This window comes from Podarcis melisellensis (assembly GCF_964234715.1).
Source record: "Podarcis melisellensis genome assembly, chromosome: 9".
NCBI lineage: Eukaryota > Metazoa > Chordata > Lepidosauria > Squamata > Lacertidae > Podarcis > Podarcis melisellensis.
The window spans coordinates 4,703,661-4,726,018 of record NC_138541.1 but is presented as its reverse complement, the minus strand read 5'-3'; the positions used below and the strand labels follow the sequence as shown (position 1 = coordinate 4,726,018).

General features: G+C 48.3%; 1 protein-coding gene across 1 annotated transcript in view; it reads left to right on the top strand.

The window, feature by feature from the left end:
• The window catches only part of ATRN (attractin), a 165,335-nt gene extending 148,968 nt beyond the window's left edge, over positions 1-16,367 (top strand). The window contains 2 exon segments of the mRNA XM_081924761.1: positions 7,230-7,344; positions 9,448-16,367. Coding sequence (XP_081780887.1) covers positions 7,230-7,344; positions 9,448-9,572 — 240 coding nt within the window. The 3' untranslated portion in view covers positions 9,573-16,367.
• Positions 16,368-22,358: the final 5,991 nt, after the last annotated feature.

The window sequence follows — 22,358 nt, the reverse complement described above, 5'->3', positions numbered from 1 at the left end:
TCCAGCTAGCTGGTGGGCAGCCATTTTGGTTTTGCATCTGGTACCCCTTTGCTTCACAAGGGCCAGTGTGGCAAGTTGACCCTCTAAGGCTTATCGGCTTGTTTTGTCATTAGATACCTGTGAAATACAGCTCTCTCTTTTTGGCAGAGTTGCTCCGAATCAGATTTAGAGCTGAGCTTTCTTCATCCACTTATTCCGAGAAGAATATTGCTTTGAAGTAGCTTTTATAATCGGCAGGTGTGAATTATCTAAGATTAGCAAAGCTTGTAAGCTGTTTGGCAATTTAACATTCTGTACTAAAGAAATAAAACCATATTTCTGGTGCAATCTATCTAGTGGCGCGTAGATCCTCATGTAATCTTGGAGCTGGGTATAACCAGGAGGTCACCTGGCAGTATGACCCACTGGTGCAAAACAAGACCCTCCCAATGTCTGTATCTAAGCACCATGCACTTTTAGCAAAGCCAATGAGGTCCATGGCCTCAGGGCGTGTGGGTAGCAGATCGCTCCAAGTAATCCAAGCGGAGTCAGAAGAGCTTGGTTTCCCCCTATGAACACACCCTTGTGGGTCCCTGCCAAACTCTCCCCCCACTCCACCAAATCCCACCTCTTCTCTGTCCTGTACTGGCTTTCTGTCCCTGCCCACCAGCCAGCCAGTTCAGGTCCTTTCTTTCAGCTGGTTTCTGCCTTCATCAGCTCTCCTCCTCTTCTCATTAATTTTGCTGGGCGCAGCCTCAGCGGCTAATGTTCCTTCTCTCACTTTTGCTCCTTCTCCTGTGTTGATCTCGATGGACCAAAACTAGACATGACTGTTAAAAAACTCCAAACACACACAAGAGAACATACCATACGAGAGGGATGGTTTTTGGCTTATTAAACCTTTCCCCCTTTTGTCTTCATTCTATTAAAAATTCTACTTTCCCTCAAGCAGTTCTTCTCAACCCCCCACCCCATAAAGGAAGATACAGCAGTGCTTGTGTTGTTGCCCCCCCCCCAAAGAGGGAGGCTGGGAGTGTAATATCCATTGGTCAGTTCACCCTTAATAAAGGTACTGACTATCTGGGGATTGTGGTTTTTCTCCCTAAACGGCTAACATTCAGATTCCTGTGTTTTTTGCACATGTATCACGTCCAGTGTGTCGTTCGCAGAATCACACCACCTCTGAGTTTTCAGTGTTTGGTTTGGGGCAGCATTATGAATTGTGTTGGGTGAATTAGATTCGCCTTGATTTCTGCTTTTTGTAATCTTCCTTTATGAATGCTTCGGGAGGAGGGGAGTGCTGTCTTGAGGATTTTGCAAGGGTTTTCAAAAGATGAGTTGATGATGCAATCTCCCCATCTCTGGAGATCCCCTGGACTCCATCGCCTTCCCCAAACTTGTGGCAGCAGGGTGTCTCTCTACAGTTTCTCCTCCTCTTCTTCCCTTCCTCTCCCTCCTTCTCTCCATCTTTCCAGTGCCTAGCATGCTGCAATGGTCGCATCCCTGGTAATGGAAGCTCTGGCAAATCTACTTCTCCAGGGTTCCTACATCCTGAGGAAGGGAGGGGGAAACAGAGGGGACTGGAAACCTTGCTGCTAAGTTGCAAATTTCGAGGGGGGGGGGAGATCTAGCTGGTAGACAGAAGGGATGGCGGTGACCGGATCCTGCTTCAAGGCAGTATGAGCCCAGGCTCAAATTTGGATGTGTCTGGGGCTCACCTTTGACGAAGCACTTCAGACTGGGGGAAGAGTAGCCTTCTGAACTTACGAGTCCTCCCCTTTAATAAACAAAAGCACCCCTTCCTCTGCAGCGTTTTAAAAACATGCCTCTAAGGCTACCAGTTCACTTGATGCAAGCCGTGTCGGTGGGCAGGTGTTGAGCAGATTCTAATGTGCAGGGACATCAGAGCAAAAGGAGGCAAACTGTTCTTGGCTTCTGTGTTCCACTTGGTGCCTCTGCTGACATCACCTTGCTTTTTAATTCATGGAAAGGAACACGCTGCCCTTTGAACACCTGGCAGGGGGACACTGTTGCCCACCACAAAGAGCTGGAGATTATGCGGGCAGCTGAGGTGTGCAAAATGGATTAGCTCTGCTAAAATTTCACTTTATTCTAAAAAGGCTCCTTAGATACAGGAGCGGCAGGAGGAAACAAACCTTTGTTGTTTAATGAATTATTTCTAGCTAGCTTAGCAAGGCATGGAGTTAGACAGTTTTTGCAAACCTGGGACCAACTTTTCCTGGTAGGTACAGCAGAGCGGTGGCTGTGATGACCTCTGGGTGATTCTGCTCGTAGGGTTTCAAAGGGTGGGGCCGGGATTTCAGCTCATGCATTTTCTACGCTCACAAGTGGGGCAGGGCTGTGAAGGAGAGTCTCTACCCCCATGGTTCAGCCCGGACACTGAGGTCCAGCGGCGAGGGCCTTCTGGCGGTTCCCTCGCTGCAAGAAGCCAAGTTACAGGGAACAAGGCAGAGGGCCTTCTCGGTAGTGGCACCCGCCCTGTGGAACGCCCTCCCAGTAGATGTCAAAGAGACAAACAACTACCAGACTTTTAGAAAACATCTGAAGGCATCCCTGTTTAGGGAAGCTTTTAATGTTTGACGGACTATTGTATTTTAATATTTTGTTGGAAACCGCCCAGAGTGGCTGGGGAAACCCAGCCAGATGGGCTGGGTATTAAATACATACATACATACATACATACATACATACATACATACAGTGGTGCCTCGCAAGACGAAATTAATCCGTTCCGTGAGGCTCTTCGTCTAGCGGTTTTTTCGTCTTGCGAAGCAAGCCCATTGACAGCTTAGCGGATTAGCACTACAGCTGTCAAGCGGCTTCCAGCGATCAGCTGTTAAGCGGCTTATCAGCGGAACAGCTGATAAGCGGCTTAGCGGCTTAAGAAAAGGGTGAAAAAAGCGAAAAAAACCCACGGGGGGATGCAAGACTTTTTTCGTCTTGCGAAGCAACCCCATAGGGGAATTCGTTTTACGAAGCGCCTCCAAAACGGAAAACCCTTTCGTCTAGCGGGTTTTTCGTCTTGCGAGGCGTTCGTCTTGCGGGGCACCACTGTACATACTACCACTGCATGGGGGGATTTAATGGACATGGTTGGAGAAGAAGTGTGTGGAGGATTTCCCCCCCCCCGGGTTCATGTTCAGTGGCCATTCTGCATTTTTATTTTTTTAAGTGTTTGGCCCTGCCTATCACCATTAATTGGATTTGAAAAAGGATAACCCAATTCACTGATTCATCTGGTGTTTCGCAATACTTAATTAGGACTGATTATCGCTCTCAGAACGAGTACGGGGAATCTGTTTTTTGTTGTTGGCGTCTTATTTTTATAAAGAATGTGTTTATCAATCCCTAGACCTTGCGACTTGGTGAATTTATGTGAAGAAAAGTAATGGGGCAGAACGGAAAGTTCCCCCCGAGGTATCTCAGCACACTTCCACGGCATCTTGCGAAATGACGCCCCTAAGAACGGGGCGGGGGAGTGTCAGACAGGCCACCATATTTAGTAAGAAGCTTTGTCTGGGCAAAGATCCAAGAAACCTGTTCTGTCACTGTGGGAGCTGGGCTATCTAGCAAGGCTTCCTGTTCCTGGGAGAGGGAGTCAAAGCAAAGGCTCTTGGACCACACTAACAGCCTCTTGGGCGCGGAAGCGGGAGGCCTTCAGCTCTGCGGTGTTAGCCATTCCGTTGAGAAGAGTAGGCACCTGCAGGTTGGGAAAGGGAAGATGAACTCCATGGAGTTCCCCTTCAGTTGTGACTCACCTGATGAGATGCACATTAAGAAAACAAGAGCCTAAGGAGAGATTGGTGGATCAGGTCCACCTAGTCCAGCATCCTGTTCCCACAGTGGCCAACCAGATGCCTATGGGAAACCTGCAAACAAGTCCCAAGCCCTCTGAGTGAATGTGGTGCACTTCTCATTTCCTTTGCAGAAACAGGGGTTCATACATTACCGGGGGATTAGGGAGATGGTGGGGGTTGCATGTTCTTTTAGTAGGGAAGGCTTGCCCTTAAGTATTTTCGTCTTCATTCTCTATTACAAGGAATGCACCTAAACCAAAGTAGCCTAAAAAATAAACATGCTATCGTAACTCTGGCCTGGCTCAATATCAATTGAAATGTTAATGAAGATCATGGACCTGCACATCCTGTAAGTTGCTTGCTTGAACAGCTGGACCATTGCCTTTCTCTCCTTTTCCTGAAACCAGTGTCCTTCAGCCTTAGCTCCTCAGATGCTGTTGAACTACAACTTCCATCGTCCATGACCATCGGCTAAGTTGGATGGGGATGATGGGAGTTGTAGTCCATCATCATCTGAAGAACCAAGGTGAAAGAGCACTAATCTAAACCGTGGTGTGGAATGCCTACTCTGCTCCCATTTGGTCTGTGACACCCTTTCAGGCAAGCCATGCCCACCTACAGGCAGGGCAGGTAAACATGTGGTGCTCTACTGAAAGTGGAGTTAGCAGGCTCTGCCAATCAGCTTGTGGGCCTTTGACTGCTTGGTTTGATTTCAAAGGAAAACTGGCTACTTGGTTGGGTGATTGGCAGCTAGGGGGCCTGCCCACCTGTTAAAGTTGGCCCGTAGAGGAGGCAAAGATCCAGTCTGCTTGCCGGATTCCAATTCCCCATCCTTCCTCTTCTACACTATTTACCGTATTTTTCGCACCATAGGACGCACCGGACAATAGGACGCACCTTGCTTTAGAGGGGGGAGAACAAGGGGAAAAAATTCTTCTGCTCTCTGCCCAGCGCCCCTTCAGCGAAGCGGCAGGAGGCTCTGCGCAGAGAGTGGGAGAATTTTCCCCCTTTTGTTTTCCCGCTCTAAAACAAGGTGCCGTTTAAGGTGCGTTCAGGCGGCTACCTTGGAAGCCTGGAGAGCGAGAGGGGTCGGTGCGCACCGACCCCTCTCGCTCTCCAGGCTTCAGGTTCCTTTCGACCTGCTCTTTGGGGCTGGCGGGGGAAGCCCACCACCAGCCCCAAAGAGCAGGTCAGGGAGCAGCGGCCATAGGCGCGCGTCACCTCTCTAGCCGGGAGAGGGTCGCGGGGGGCTGCTTTAGCCCCGTGCGTGCTCTCCCGGCTGGAGAGGTGACGCTCGGCTATGGATGCTCCTGCCATATGCGCGTGTCACCTCTCCAGCCGGGAGAGCGTGCGTGGGGCTAAAGCAGCCCCCCGCGACCCTCTCCCGGCTGGAGACGCGGGGCTGGGGCGGGGGAAGCCCGAGCTTCCCCCTCCCCCAGAACGGGACCCAGAGCCATGTCGAAGCTGCACGCAGCTTTGGCATCGCTCTGGGAGCTTGCGGGGCTGGGGGAGGAGGAAGCCCTCCGCCAGCCTCCAAACCATGTCGGGAGACAGCGGGAGGGCTTCTCCCCCCGCCAGCCTTCTAACCAAGTCGGGGGACAGCGGGATGGCGGTATTCCGCCTCCCCGCTGTTCCCCGAGCTTGTGGGGCTGGCGGTGGGGCTCTCCTGAAGCCTGGAGAGCGAGAGGGGTCGGTGCGCACCGACCCCTCTCGCTCTCCAGCTTCAGCGAAAGCCTGCATTCGCCCCATAGGACGCACACACATTTCCCCTTCATTTTTGGAGGGGAAAAAGTGCGTCCTATGGTGCGAAAAATACGGTGTATATATACTTGTCTCCTCTTTCTCTTTCCTCTTCTTTCTGTCTGTTTCTCTCTCCATGCTGGATGCCACCATGGGCAATGTATTACTTGGAGTTGCCTGGCACTGCATGCCCATTAGTTCTAGTAATTGAGTTCCGGCAGAATATATGGTGCAAGTGTGTTCTCCACTGCTTTTGTAAGAAAAGAATTATTTTGAACTTTAGCAACTCTATAGGGAGTGGAGATTCCAGGGCACAGGCTGCTGTAAATATCAGCCTCCCTGTGGTAGACAGCGAAATGCTTTGCAGGGACTAATCCATCAGTGTGTTTGTTATCCGTTTAATACTAGAGATGCGTAAAGGCACTAATTTTGGTTTCTCTCTCTGTCACTGCCTTGTTAGGCATTTGTTAACTTAATGGTGACTTTGGTTCCTTCTCCCTTTCTTTTAACATCTTTAGTTTCTGTTTGGCTCAGAAGTACTGCATTATAATGCCTCACCTAACGAAAAAGGCAATAATTGCTCTGTTTAGGACGTCATAAAAAGAATTTGCTTGAAGCTGAAACTTTATAAGCAACAAAACGTACCAGCCGCTAAGCAGAACAGTGTTTTCCTTTCCTTTCCTTTTGTAATTGCTTCTCTGATAGTTTGCTCGCACAAAGACCCAAGCTTCCGTGCCTTGTTCCCAGCTACTTTGCCATTGAGAACACTCTGCTACTTTTAATAGATGTTGAAATACAGCTCCTTAGTACCTTTTCGATTTAATTACATGCACCATTAAAATGAGCTGCTGATCTATCAAAGTGAAATATAGATGGAAACACTTTCCAGTTTATTTTCTTACCTTTTCGACCACAGGGTCTTGGAGCCCTGCTAAGTGCATGTTAGACATGTTTCAGGAGCTGCACAGAAGAAACCAGCGTGACATTGCAGAGGGCTAGAGGTTTGCGGCATGAGCTTGAGAGAGAAAAATGAATTTCGTACTCAGGAATGCCACCTGTGTCTGTGATTTTTGGGAAACCCTGGGGAGCTGCTGCCAGCCAGTGTAGGTAATACTGAGCTAGGCAGACCCAATGGTCTGACTCCTGTGCTCCCAGGAGTTGCCTTGTACCTGAGGCTGGGGAACTTGCCACCCTCCAAGCACTGGTTCTGCTCCAACTCCCAGAGCCTGTAATTCAGATGCTCTTTTTCGGTATTCCTCTTCCTTCTGCACCCTGCCGTCACCCTCCTCCCCGGTTATGCAGAGGCACGGATGAACCTTGGCTTCTGCTGTGCCTGCTAAAAAGTATTGGCTGAATTGATTCTTGGAATGTGTGCACACAAACCTGTATTTAACCACGGAGAGATCGCTTAAAGAAAGCTGAGCAAAGATAAATAAATCAGATGCAAGAAAACACAGCTGCTGATTGCTTTCCCTTGACTTTAAAAATAAAAAAGGGGATGCTGCCTCTGTTCCATTCTGTGAGCGCTTCTTATGGCCCCTTGCGTTGGTTCTGTCCAGGTAGAGCGCATCATGGGGTTTGTGGCTGCAGATTGGATTGCGGTTTGGTTGAAGATTAGAGGTCAGCTCCTAAGCTGGCAAAATCAGGTGAAACTGGCATGAAGTAAATTATGCTCTTTTTTCTCCCCCGCAGACTGTCCCCAAACCCATAGCGCTGGAGCCCTGTTTTGGCAACAAAGCTGCTGTTCTTTCGGTGTTTGTGAGGTTGCCACGAGGCGTGGGAGGTATCCCACCACCAGGGCAATCAGGTAAGCAACCACCGTCCTTCCACAGCATGGTGCCCTTCTGTTGTTTTGCAGTATGCTAGAAGTTGTCGTCCAGTAACGCTGTCGTCCACTAACCCCGTCCTACAGCCATTCAGTGTCTAAGACCACCCGGCCCTTTTTCGCTTTTCTTTCCTTGGGGCCACTTTAAATACAACTCACTCCTTTCAGAGCACCTCCACGTGGACGGCTGCTTGTGCCGATTTGCATGCCCGTGGACGGCTGGTATAACTGCATCTGCTAAAGGCATATAACTGACATGTTGTACAGCCTGGCGCATGGAAGCAAGTGCTGCTCTCGGTATAAAGGTAAAGGTAAAGGTACCCCTGCCCATACGGGCCAGTCTTGACAGACTCTGGGGTTGTGCGCCCATCTCACTTAAGAGGCCAGGGGCCAGCGCTGTCCGAAGACACTTCCGGGTCACGTGGCCAGCGTGACATCGCTGCATCTGGCGAGCCAGATCCGCACACGGAAACGCCGTTTACCTTCCCGCTGGTAAACGGTCCCTATTTATCTACTTGCACCCAGAGGTGCTTTCGAACTGCTAGGTTGGCAGGCGCTGGGACCGAGCAGCGGGAGTGCACCCCGCCGCGGGGATTCGAACCACCGACCTTTCGATCAGCAAGTCCTAGGCGCTGAGGCTTTAACCCACAGCGCCACCTGTGTCCCGCTCTCGGTATAGAGGCACTCATTTCCTGCATGTGCTTCCTGTTGGCACCCGTCTGTCTCGAAAGACAATGGAGTTCACTTCCGTAGAAGTCAAACCGCATCATTAGAAGTAACCAAGGAGACCTCCCTAGGGCGCAAGAATGGGCAGTGTTTGTGGAGGTTTTGGGCTGCCCAGACCACAATACTCTCCTCTCAGCCTTGGTCCAAACGAAAGCAGTGCAATGTATTTTGCGCCAACTTGGCTGCAGGAGTTGTTGAAAGAGGCACCATCCAACCAACTTAGGAGATCCACTCTGGATTTTTGCAGGCTTTACCCATTAGCCTTTTCTTCTCCCAAAAATATCCTGCAAGGAAATGGGAGATTTAGGATAAGAGTTTTCCTTCTCCTAGATGGGCTATCTTCCCAGGTTGACGAGCCCCATCTGCCCCTCACTTCCCTCAACAGCATACGCAGAAACCGTTGGAAACGCAATTTAGTCTGGTCTCTTCACCAAAGCCTGTCTATGCATGCAAGGGAAGTCTTAACTGCCTGTGGACTGTCTCGCCAGAGTGGTGCATGCTCTGGTTATCTCCCGCTTGGACTACTGCAATGCGCTCTACGTGGGGCTACCTTTGAAGGTGACCCGGAAACTGCAATTAATCCAAAATGCGGCAGCTAGATTGGTGACTGGGAGCGGCTGCCAGGACCATATAACACCAGTCCTGAGAGATCTACATTGGCTCCCAGTACGTTTCCGAGCACAATTCAAAGTGTTGGTGCTGACCTTTAAAGCCCTAAACGGCCTCTGTCCAGTATACCTGAAGGAGCGTCTCCACCCCCATCATTCTGCCCGGACACTGAGGTCCAGCGCTGAGGGCCTTCTGGCGGTTCCCTCATTGCGAGAAGTGAGGTAACAGGGAACCAGAAAGAGGGCCTTCTCGGTAGTGGCGCCCACCCTGTGGAACGCCCTCCCACCAGATGTCAAGGAAATAAGCAGCTATCCTATTTTTAAAAGACATTTGAAGGCAGCCCTGTTTAGGGAAGTTTTTAATATTTAATGCTGTATTGGTTTTTAACACTCGATTGGGAGCTGCTCAGAGTTGCTGGGGAAACTCTGCCAGATGGGGTATAAATAATAAATTGTTAATTAATTAATTAACTTCACAAGGGCAGAGTCACCCTGCCTTAAGAGGTGTCTGTAAGCTTCTACCGCATCTTCTGAATCCTGGCCAAGGGTTGGTCCGCCTTCCACTGAGTGTGGAGACCAGTTGCGTCAGAGGTGGGTGCAAGGAATCTGGCCAGGGTGCACATAGCACCAAGAGGCAGAAACCTCCCTGGGTCTCTGGCCAGTCTAAATTGGATGGGTGTGGTGATGCTGGCTGGGCTCCCCTGTTCTCCTTTTTGCCTCTAACTCCCTGCTCTCCCCCTTCTCCTTCCAGGTCTTGCAGTAGCTAGTGCGTTGGTGGACATTTCACAACAAATGCCTATTGCCTACAAAGAGAAGTCGGGAGCGGTACGAAGTCGCAAACAGCAGCCTCCAGCCCAGCCCGGGACCTGTATTTGATGCATGGACATCTGAACTGCCTCTTTAGGGTTTTAAACACAAGGGATTACCTGGGAGGAGGAGGAGGACAGAGGTGTTTTTATTCCTGCAAGGTTTGTGTCGCAAAGGACACCTCGAAGCACCGGGCGCAATGTTTCTGGGGAGCATCCAGCCCTTCCTGTTGGCAGTGTCTTAGTTGGCCTTGTTTTGACATCCACTCCGTCTTAGATTTGCCAATCCCGTCGTGCCCACCTGGCTCCCACGTTTTTGCATCTCCCTCCCCTATCCAGCTAAAGGCCGTTGGTTGCGAGTCCATTATCCGTCCGCCTCTACCACTGAAGGTTGGCAGTAGGGAAAAGCCACGGGAAGACAAAGAACACTCAGCTTTTTGTATGTGGAAAGCGCTTTTGTGGTATTTTATTTTCTTCCCCACACCCCTTCCCTGGTTGTACAAGAAAAGCTGCAGCACTTACAGATAATTTTCTGCCCTCGGCAGTTAAACCCCCAGGATTTAAGGAGAAGCTAACTCAATTTCCTCCAGGAACCCAGTGTTGTAAAAAATTCTATTTATTTCTCTCTTATTTAGAGCTCTGTTCCAAATACAATACCTTCATTGGGGCTGGGGTTATGTTTGCCGCTTTATTTTCATCCACCTGACTGTATTAAATCGAGGGATGCTGTTGAGTATGGCTGGGTGCTACGCACTGCAGCACATTGCCAGGAAAAAAACACACCTCCCTTTTCTGGGAAGATTAATGTTTTTCACGTGGATCTATGTGGCAGATCTGTGTGCAAGTTTTCCCAAGGTTTTAAATAGAACCAAGGAAGCAAAGGGGAATTAGCATAGCTGGCCTGTTGCGTAACTACATTCCTCAGTTACCCTGGGCAATCCGTGGCCTTTTCCGCACTGTGCCCAGTTAACGGGTGCAGAGCATAAGGATGCTAACCTGTTTCAGGCTGATGGAGCCGTGGTGGTTGTCGGGGGGCCGGTGTGGGGGGCTGGAATGCTTCCTATTTATTGTCATTTCGCATCGTGCATCTGCTTCCATTCAAGGCAGATGTTCCCTCTTTTGGGGGCCACCCCTTTCCCACGCCCCTTTTTATTTTACCTCACTTGAGAACGAACGTGGGGAAGAGCACTTTCTGCATTACAGTGGATGTGCTCTGAAGAGTGGTCCCTTCTGTTTGAACGGCTTGCATTGCTCACTCCTCCCCAATACCTATCAATAATCCTGCCACCCCGGGCAAGTGTACTCCTGCTTGGTGCAAGGGTAGGGTCTGAATTAACTCTGAAGCATCCCTTAGCCAACCTGGCAACCTCCAGATGTTTGGGACTACAACTCCCATCACGCTGTGCTGGCTGGGGCTGATGGGAGTTGTAGTAAGCATCTGGAGCAGCCTTTCTCAACCTTGGGTCCCCAGATGTTTTTGGCCTGCAACTCCCATCATCCCTGACCACTGGTCCTGCAAGCTAGGGATCATGGGAGTTGTAGGCCAAAAACATCTGGGGACCAAGGTTGAGAACCACTGATCTGGAGGGTGCCAGGTTGACGTAAGGTGCCCCAAGGAGAGGCTGGGAGACCTGAGCGTGGCACTTGGTGGCACCCTTTGAGTGCCTTCTCAAGAAGTCGAGGTGCAGCTTCTTGGTGGCCACTGCCTCTCGGTTGGCCCAGGGGCTGGACTGCCATTGCAGATTGAGAGCCACTTACATTGCTCTGGCCTTGATAAATCCTGGGCAGTTAACCGGGTTGCCCGTTGTACGTTCCAGGCAGAAACCAGCAGAAACCTGGGGTTTTATTAGCTTGGCCAGAGAAGCAGGAGCCTTGAGAAGCCAGAAGTGTTGGCTTTGGCACTCTCTCCAAATTGAGCGGGCGTTGCAGAGTCGGCATGTGTTTGAAGTTGCTATAACTCAGGTTTTCACTTGCTCTTAACACCTATTGTGTTCCCTCTGAAAATCACTCGCATGTGTGTTCAGAAGGGAGCAACCAGGCTTCCGAAACAGGGCGGGGAAAGTTTGCGCACCATCCCATTTTGCCCAAACTATGTCCCACTTACAATGGAACCGCTGGCGGCTGCTTGGCGGTGCATGCCATCCCAGCCCACGCAAGGGGGTCGTGGGAGCCAGTCCATTAGCCATAGCAAGAGTCGCGATGCAATTGCACTTTTGCCGCCGATGGAGAGCGTTCCCGTTGCCTATATGCATGCAGAAAGCAGCAGCAAAGGCTCCCGTCACTGTAGCATTGCTTCCACTCCAGCAGCCGGGAGCTGCCCCTGATGCCACACTGACTGGAGAAACCCCTGTGCCACCCTCTCATCTGGGCACAACACACTGCTGGATCAAGGCTGCTGTAGCCTAGGAGGCGGCGGCTATGTTTGGCCCTTAAGTGCGGTTGCTGCCCCCAATACCATTTTTCTGGCAAGTTCTTTCCCTGCACAGATCTGGGGCTTGTGCTCCCAGCATCCAGGTGGAGGACAGTAGCTTGAAACATAAATGCGATTTTTTTAGCAGTGTCGCATGTTGCAGCTCCTGTAGTTACACCTGGAGTAACTCCATCCCTTCTGCCCTCTACCTCCTTTTCCTCTCTTGAATGCAGTAATGTATTACAGCTGTATTTTGAGTGGACTCATGGGGACGGGGAGCGAGTGGAGATGAGAGAGGCAACGATCTAGACTCCTTGGAGGTGCATGAATGTGCATTGCGCAACTGGAATTAGCCGCTCATTTGCATCTCGCAATGAATGAACGGTGAGCGACCAAAGCTTTCGTGTTCTGGACTGCCTGTCGTTGTGCATATTAATGAACCTGTACTTCTTGAACCCTACAGAACTGGAACAAACGTACAATTAAAATAGCATCTCTCTCCCCGCCCCTCCCCAATTTGCTTTGTTGAAGCTGCTCTTGAATTGACTTGTCCTTAGGGAGAAGTGGAAGGCAGCAAATTACCTCTCAAAGTCCATTTTTGCGGCGTTAAGAAGCGTGCCAGCTTGGGGGAGGCTGTGTGGATTTTGTGTGCGGTAGAAAAGAGCCTGAATCTGCCATGGCAAAGGGGTTGACAAGAGTCTGGGATGAACCAAGATCCCTCGCCCACTTCCTGCTAAGCACCCGTCTCCTGGAGCTTCCAGTTAGGATCACAGATCTGAAGATCTGGGAGTGGAGGAGCTGTTCCCATTCATTTTGCTCCAGTATTATACTACCAGTGTCGCTTCCGTTGAGACACTGAGGAGTTAAGGGACTGGCGCTAACAAAGTTCTCTCCCACCACCATCACTCAAGCAGAACTGGGAATCCCAATCTCCAAAAAGAACTGCACCCCGAAAATCACGGAAAGCTTGCAGAGTTAATCCAACCACTGTGGACTGCAATACTCCCCAAATACGAAAGTAAAATTATTTGCCAAAAAAAAAAAAAAAAAAGTGTGTGCATGTTTCGGGGAGGAGATCTGTTTGAAGAACTTCGGGTCTTAGTTCTGCAGAGCCCATAAACGGTATACTAGTTGATTTAAGGAATAACCTCTTGTGTCAGAGAAGGCCTTCGCGACCCCCATTTTCCATGGACTACCCACCTGCACCGACAGACCAACCTGAAATCGATGGAAGTTGTGCGGGAGCACCTTGAAATGAACAGGCCTTGTGCAGCTCCCCCAGCTGATTCTGGTGTTTTGTGCCAGCTATATTCTGCTTTTCAATGGAGGGTTGTTTCCCCTGGGAAGCGGAGGAGTTAGGGATCTTTACAGAGATTCGCCTTTCAAGCCATTATTTCAGAATCTGAATTCTGCAGCTTTTGAAGTTCTGGAGGCAGCTGGAATTGAGATCTCTGTAGGGGGGCACTCTTTAATACCTGGGATATATATATAATTGTTTCTGTTCTCAAACAGCTCCTCGGTCATTCATCCCCTCTGGTGAGCACCTGGGAGCCTGCTGCCATCCAAGAAACTTCTAAGGTGTTCCTTTTGGACCTGTGATTTGTACACAAAGGCAGACGAGGATCTCTGGCGATGCGTCTTTCGTGTCCTTCGGAGCTGTCAGGCCACAAATGTTCTGTGTCACAGATGCCAAAGCCTCGGCTGTCTCTTGACTGCCTGGTGCCTGAGATTCTCTTCCCTCCCCTCCTGGATCTTATCCATGAATAATGTAACCTAACTGTGGCGAATTGCAAACGCTTGAAGAATGACAGGCTGTGAAAACACCCCTTGACAGGTATCTGCTGCCTTCTAGTTACCATGCACACTGTATTAAGGAGGAAATAAATTCCCCCACGGAGACCGCCGATGTGTGAGAATATATTCACTTGGTTTCCAGTGCGCTTTTAGAATTACTGTCGGAAGTGGGCTTTATATATAAACAGTATCTGTATATCTATAAAATGAAGTCTGAGATCTTGGCTATGAGTGTAGCGTTCGAGCAAAGAAGCTGAGCTGTGAACCAGGAATCCAACCCTTTCCAGGAACTCAATAAGTGGTCTTAGACATATATATACCCCCCCTCAACCTGCATTTCAGTGCTACCTTACAGGGTTGTTGAGAATGTGTTTCAGAAAGGAGGAGCAGCTCAGACCCTAACTGGCTGACCTCCAATCTCTATCTCAAACCCCCTCCCCAAATTTCTGGACTCTTTCCCATTGTCATAGGTCCGGCTTGCCTGACCCGCCGCCAGCCAGATGTAGTACAAAATATCTGGCAGGACCCAGCATGGCGATGGCTGCCCTCGGTAAACATTAAGAGGGCACCCGCACAGAATTGATTTCCTCACTCGTAATAGCTGTAAACCAAAGCCCGCTGCAAACCATCCTAGTAGCAGCGACTCCTTGTTACTCTTAGGGTGATATCATATTCACGCACACAGCAAAAATAAGCCCCTGGTATTGGGGAACCCTTGTATTATGCGCAGATCTCTGGGTGAGGATTGGAGCCCCAGGTCCACAGCCAGCATGTTGCAGCGCCGCGTCTTGCTAGAAGCACGTGGACCTTGTCCGGTATCGTTTGACAGCTGCTCCGAGGCGACCTGGTAAAAAGGACCCAGTTGTGCTGGTTTTTCAAACCAGTGAATCGCTTGTCTCCCTCCCAAGTGCCCGGGGACTCAAGCCTGTGTGTGACCCAGCTCAGCTTTCCTAATGGGAAACCCAAAATTTGGGAGGGAAGAGCTTTTGTAGTTCAGGGCTGGGAAGGATGGAGACCCAAACAAGTCTGTCCAGCGTAGCCGCATAGGAAATAACTGCTTGCCCCGCAAGGCAGGCTTCCCCAGCGTGGAACAGGAGCAGAAACGACTTGTTGCGGTGCAGCTGTTGAGTGAAAAACCTGACTGTGCATGAGGCCCTGAAAGACGCTGTGGGTATTGAAATATCCCCTGGGACAGCAGTCGCCAATGTGGTGCTCCCCAGAGGTGAGATTGCAACTCCCATCATCTCAGGCTAGCATGGCCAATGGGCAGGAATTGTGGGGGTTGTACCCCCAGCACCACATTGACCTTGCCTGCTGTTCCTTGAGAAGACAAGTCCCTCCAGGCCTCATCCAGGCAAAGGCTTATGAACAGAGCCCTTTGAGATCGGACTTGAGGAGCCACCCAGCCCTGGAGCCTGGTTCCCCCCCAAGGGGGCCGACCAAATGCATCTGGGAAGCTGGCAAAAGCAGGGCACGATGGCAGCAGCAACATATCCATAGAGAGAAAGAGACTTGCCTTTCCGCAGACCAGTTCCACCTACAGCCATCTAAGCCCAATGGGCACCACCAACGTGGTTTATTTAATTGCCAAAACCACCGCTTGCGAGTTTCTCTTTCACTTCCCCCGGCTTCTAACACCTATTGAAGAAGTTGGGATTCAGGTCAGTTGTCTTGGCGGCTTCCTCTTCCCTTTCAGCTGCTACTTGAAATAACTTTTGCTGGGCTGTGTCTTATAGATGCAGGTTGGTTCCTCCTTTGTGGAGCTGCTCTGTAGGTAGCGTCTTCGGCCAAGAGGCCGACGGCGCTTTGTCTTTCTGTTCTTCTCATAAACCGCGGCACCAGTCTCTACCTTTTCCTTCAAATTTTAAAATTCAGGATGTGGTTAGCTGTGCTGCTTCACATTCCCCCCACCCCACCCCCCAAAACCAACCTCTCGACGCTCCCGCCTCTCTGCAAAACTCTTCCAACAAACTTTCTTTGTTTTCCCAGAAAAAAAGGCTGCTCTTTTTTTTCTTTTCTTTTTTTGCGTCTTCCAGATTCAGAATGCTTTTGACACTTTTGAGGCTGGTCTCTTCGCATCAGGAATCTGCTCCAGCACTTAAACCGGGATGGGGGAAATTAAGTGAAATTTGTCATGGTGTGTCAAATAATGTCGGCCCTTGACACAGCAAAAGAAAAAAGCCCTTGCATTTCCATTACTCTCAAATTTGTGCACAAAGAGGTCTTTTCTGTAGAGTTCTTGAACTAATTTTCTCTTAGGAATTTCTTTCTTTTCTCCTCCCCCTGCAGTTCTTTCTTTTTCTGGTGTGGGGGGAAAAACACTATTTTTCTGTATTTGGACCTGAGCTTAGTTTTGTTCATATGTATAATTTAGCCTTTATTGCATTCATATGTAAATAACGAGTAAGTATTGTAAAGTATTTCATTGCTGGGGTGGGGATGGTATAAAAATACGCATTTTAGGGCTGCTGGTTTTTTGGTATTTTTTTGTATTGTAAAAAAAACAAAAACAAAATAACAGCTAATTTAAAAGCAGGAACAAGGTGATGAATACGTGCATTTTAAAACACCAATGTGAAGTATATGTATGTAAATAAAAGTAAATAATGAACAAAAACTTTTTTCCCTTCTGGAATAAAAAGAAGACGATCTGGTTAAGAATGGCTGCCTCATTTTTGGTTACTGTGTATTTCTCACATTCACACCCCACCTTTCCCTCCCAGGAGTGTGGGGCAAAATTGCTGGGTCTTCTCCCCATTTCATCGTTGCAACAGCCCTGCGGGGTAGTCTAGGCTGTGTGTGTCACTCATGGCGTGTTTCATGGAAGCAGGCATTTGAATCCAGGTCTGCCTGACCTAAACATGCATCACAAGCTGCTGGGCTGGGGAACTATGGAACTCCCTGCCACATGAGGCAGTGATGGCCACAAACTTGGATGGCTTAAAAAGAGGATTAGACAAATTCATTGAGGAGGAGAGGACTATTGATGGTTACTAGCCAGGATGTCTACTCTGCCTCCACAGTTAGAGGCAAACATGCTTTTGAATACCAGCTGCTGGAAACCACAGGAGACGAGAGAGGTCTCTTGTGCTCGAATCCTGTTTGTGGGTTTCCCCACAGACGTCTGAAAATAGGGTGCTGGACTAGATGGGTAATTGGTGTGATCCAGCAGGGCCCTTATGTTCTGCACTGGATCCCGGTGGAGTACAGGGTCAGATTTAAGGTGCTAGTTTGACCTTTAAAGCCCTTCACGGCCTGGAACCCTCATACCTACTCCTGATATTCCCCACGGAGGACCTTAAGGTCCATAAATAGCAACACCCTAGAGGTCCTGGGCCCTAAGGAAGTCAGATTAGCCTCAACCAGAGGCAGGGCCTTTTCAACACTGGCCCCGACTTGGTGGAACGCTTTGTCTCATGAGACCAAGGCCCTGCAGGATCTGATTTCTTTCCACAGGGCCTGCAAGACAGAGTTGTTCCACCTGGCCTTTGCCTTGGAATCAACTTGATCCCCTCCTCCTCTTTCCTTTTTCCTTCTGTGATGGAAATCCTATTTGGGGACTTCTCTGGCTTTTTTCTGGCCCATGTAGGACCAGTCTGGATAGTTGGCCTTGGTGAAGACTTGACGTTTTTATCCCCCCAAAAGTTTTTGATTGAGTTTCCACTGAAATGAGGCTGCATTTTAATGTTTTAATGTATTTTAATCTTGTTTTTTAAGCTGTATTTCAATCGTTTTTATATTTGGTGTTAGCCACCCTGAGCCCAGTCTTGGCTGGGGAGGGCGGGGTATAAATAAAAATTATTATTATTATTATTATTATTATTATTATTATTATTATTATTATTATTATTCTAGTGCATTTCTTTCACCCTGTATTTCCATCTGCCGAGATCCGAGCAATTATTAGAAAGTTATGTTTTCACCTTGCAGTTTAAGGAGTTAGTGGGTTTTAAAACCTGCATCAAGACTTTGTAGCACAAAGTAACACAGAAGCTCTTCCCCTTTTGTTTCATTCCCCCCTTCCATTAGCTCAGTGGGTGACCCCGGCTGTTCCTCCAGCCCAGCCAGGTAATCCAGCCTTCAAAGAGCTCACCTTTCTTGCGCTCAGAGTCTGCAAACAGGCTTTGGAGCCAGCTGGGTTACTCTGGAGCCGGTTATAGAGTATCTCCCTCCATAATCCTCCGGAAATATTCCTTAGCTTATTGGAGATGGGGCTTTCGGGGGAGATCAAATCCTCTGTTAATTTCTCATCTTGGAGAGGAAACTGTGATTAGAGTTGCCCAAATAGCTTTAAATATTCTATATGTGTGTCAAGTGTAACAAAGAGAAAAGGAAAGCCAGCTCACATTAGCAATAAGAATAACCCATTCAATTTTAAGCATGGGAGGAAGTCAGTGTCACACAATTATTATTGGTCCATCAGCACAACCACTTCTTCTTGCCAGATGAAAAAAATATATCTTCCCTCTCCTTCCCCTGTGTGCTGCTCTGGGGGGCTATCTAAAGCTTCTAACCACAATAGTAGCTTTGTATCTCCACCAGCAGAAGACTTTGGCATCTTGAATTTCAGTGATGCCCTTTGTGCCACCAAAATCCAGTGCCATCCCCGACCTCTCACCTTCCAGTGGTCTTCTGCCTGGAGTCCTGTGTCCTGTGTCCAGTTCTGGGCACCACAATTTATGAAGGATGTTGACAAGCTGGAAAGTGTGCAGTGGAGGGCAACCAAGATGACCAAGGGTCTGGAAACCAAGCCTTATGAGGAACAGTTGAAGGAGCTGGGTATGTTTGGTCTGGAAAAGAGGAGACTCAGAGGAGATACGAAAGCCATCTTCAAGGAGCTCACACGGAAGGTGGAGCAAGCTGGTTTTCTCCTACTCTGGAGGGTAGTATCTAAACCAATGGCTTCAAGTTACAAGGAAGGAGATTCCAACTGAACAACAGAAAGAATGTTTGTGGGGGACGGGTCGTCATCTTTTTGATTGCAAATCCTGTCTTAAGGGCATATTTGTGTACGAATAGGGTGAGCCCTGTGACCCAGACTCAGGAACTAAAGTATTAACCATCAGAAAAGAATGGCCAGGCTGCCCAAGTAATGCAATCAGTGACCATTATCAGGTATCCTGGCAGACAGGATTTGTGCTACAGACTGCCTCCTTCAGTGATGTATGTATGATGTATTGTGGGGTGGTCTTGGGCTACAGGGTGGCCAGTTTCAAAAATCTATATAAGAACTTGCACACCAATGTTCTGGGTTCCTCCTCTCTCCTGCGTGGGGTGAGTGGGGGACCCTGTTGCAACAATTTAACAAAGATCAGGCTTACTAGCCTCTTTGCTTCTCAGAAAGAAAGAAAGAAAGAAAGAAAGAAAGAAAGAAAGAAAGAAAGAAAGAAAGAAAGAAGAAAGAAAGAAAGAAGAACTTTGTGACAGTAAGAGGTGTTCAACAGTGAAACAGTCTCCCACAAGAAGTGGTGGACTCTCCTTCCTTGGAGGTTTTTAAGTAGAGGTTGGCTGGCCATCTGTCAGGGATGCTTTAGCTGAGATTCCTGCACTGCAGGGGGCTGGACTAGATGACCTTTGGGTTCCCTTCCAACTCTATGATTCATAGTTGTGTGCCTGCTGAGGTGCTCCAGAAGCTCCATGCCTGGTGTGACCAAACCGGTCCTGCTCGCCTTGACAGCCACAGACAGAGGGTGGTGAACACAGCACATGATATCATGGGCTGTCCCCTGAGTCCGCTAGATAACATCGCAAGGGATCGTTGCCTTAGGAGAGCGAGAAAAATTCTCAGGGACGATTCACACCCCGACCAGCACCTCTTTAATCTTCTACCCTCGGGCAGGAGATATAGAAGTATAATCAGTCATACCAACAGGCTAAAAACAGTTTCTATCCGTGAGCTGTTAGGCTGTTGAATGGAAAATAATATAGCACAACTGACTTGTGTTGTGCGACAAGCACATAGGGTGCAATGAGATTGAGTTTTTGTGGGGGGGGGGGGAAGGCTCGGTTAATTTCATTGTACACAGGTTGTACATTGACAATAAAGGTGTTATTATTATTAGATCTGCCTTTACCTCCACTGTTCATGATCAAGGTGTCTCCCCTGCCAAGTAAGTTGGCTTCCGGTTCTGCTCTGCCTTAATGGAGGCAGCCCCCATGACAGTGAGAGATCATTGGCGAAGGAACAAGAAGGATGATTTAGGGTAAATCATTCTTGCAAATTCTCCCCAGGGATGGGGGGAACGGGCTTCACTTGCAATTCGTCTTGGTACCTGGCTTTTGCTCTGGCATGGAATGTGAGGGGCAGGGAGGCGCTGAGTGTGAAAGCTCTTTGTCTGCCGAAAACCCTCCACCACTGCCATTAAGAAGCAGAAGTACTTCTGTTAATTAGAGCTTAATTGGACTAAAGTATAGGTGTATGCTGGAAGAGATGAGATCACAAACTGTGGAACAAACCAACTGCAAGGACTTTAAGGTTTGAATTTGAGATAAGACTTCATTCGGTGCAAAAGATGGGGGGAGGTGAGCCTATAGTTTCTTTATTTAAAGCTTTATTCTCTACATTTATGATTTGGCAACCCTCCTCTGAATGTTAGTTCAAACTATATTTGTACATGTGAGGATGGAAGAAAATGGATTATAAATATTGAATATAATATCAAATGGACCTGTGTGTGTAAAAGGAAAAAGGGAGGGAAGCTCTATTTTGCAAAAGGGTTATGATGGAAACTTAGAGCTGACTCTTCCCTATCCTTTACTATCTATGAAATGAACTGAATAATGCTAAGAGGACTTGGAATTTAATTTAATTGGAAGGATAACTGGCCATATATCTTCAGCTGGAAGGAAGGATGAAAGGAGTCTGTGAGCTGCCAAGGAACTGATAAGGTTCTTTATTGAGTCATCTGCAGTTTGACAGACCGCTCTTCTTCCCAGGCTGAGAGGAAAAATCGTGACAACAGTTTATTTACTGGGACAGAGTGACTTTTGCAGCTGTTGTTAAAGTTCTCAGTGCAAAACAATGAAGCACGGGACAGAGCAATGGAGAAATTTCTGGAACAACAATGAGATATCAGCTCTGCCCAAAGCATGACGGATAATAGCAACAATCGCTCTCTCTCTCTGTGTGTGTGTGTGTGTGTGTGTGTATAACATCTTACAAGGACAGGAAGAAACACCACAGACAGAATAATTGCCACACACCGGAAGAACAAGGATGTAGTTTGAGTTCCTCACTTGAAGTTTTATAAATCATTTAATGGGTCAACACAAATAGAAGTTATTAATATCACAGTTGTTGTATAAGGGATTATTATTATGACCAGAATGTAATTGAAACTAATAAGATTTTGGAATGCAGAAATAAAGAAAACAATCAAATCTGGCACATGGAGGGTCACTTTAACTAAATTATATAATTCGGTATTTGGATGATTGGTATTATAATTGTATTATAAATTGGTATTGTTATAATGAGGCCATTATTGGACAGTAATTGGAAACTAATAAAATTTATTCCATTGTGGGCACTATTTTGCGTTTGTGGATCAGTTGTTGGGAATCAAAGTGGGGGGGGGCATAATGTTGCGCTCAGGTCCTGTTTGTGGGCTTCCTGCAACGAGCATCCCATTGCCTGCTGTGCAAGCAGCATGTTGGACCACATGAGCCTCTGGTCTGATGCAGCAGCCAGCCTCTTCCTATGCACAATCTGATGTGATAAGGGCAGTTCTGGAAGACAACGGCTTCCCCTGGCTCTTTGCATCTCCTCCTTGGATGAGTCAAGCGCTTTTCTGCTTGGCAGTCTGGCCTCAGGCTACCCTCCCCTGTGAGGTGAACCATTTGTAACTGGTTACATCATAAGATCTACGCTGAAGCAAAGGAGATGCTTGAAGTCAGTCTGGGAAAGGAGCTGGGGGGTGGGGAGGTCTGGTGTCCCACCTCCAGAAGAGAAAAAGCAGCAAGTTCCCCCTTTAACTGATTGATTTTGGAGTCCATCACAGTTTCCACCGGCTGATTTCTCCAGATAATTTGCCAAATTGCGGCCGGGAGGTTAGTTTCTGACCATTAACCTTCCTGCCTCGTGGCACCTGAGCATACATTAACTCCTAAGAAGGGAGCTGAACCGGGTCTCGTGGTAACAAATGGTTGTCTTGACTGGAGTTCTCTAGAAAGGAGAAAGAGACCCAAATTGGAAAGTAAAGTATTACTTTTATTTCTGTCCGAGTTGGGATCTGCCTTTGATGGGTCCCACTTCAATGGACAGCACATAAAACGGGCTCCCCCCCCCACTCCTGGCATACTTATGCATATTCGATTTAGCTTGTTAATGAGGAGAGAGGGAAATGAGTGGCTGGGGAAAAGAGATAATAGCCCATTGTCTCAAACATTACTTTAGCCCAAGCTTCCTTTATTTCTCAGTTCTCACTGGGCTTTGCAGCTCACCTGCCTTTGAGCTTCTTATCGCTCTTCCCAGCGCCCCCCCCCCAACATTTCTCTCATCTTTGAGTCCCTCAGTGACCTTTGCTGCTCCAAATCCATCACCCAACGATTCCTGAGAGGAGGTTGGCTCTCATCAAACCTTCAAAGTACAAGGCACGTAAAGTACAAATATATTGCCCAATAATAGCAAATCGACACTCATTATTTGGCAAA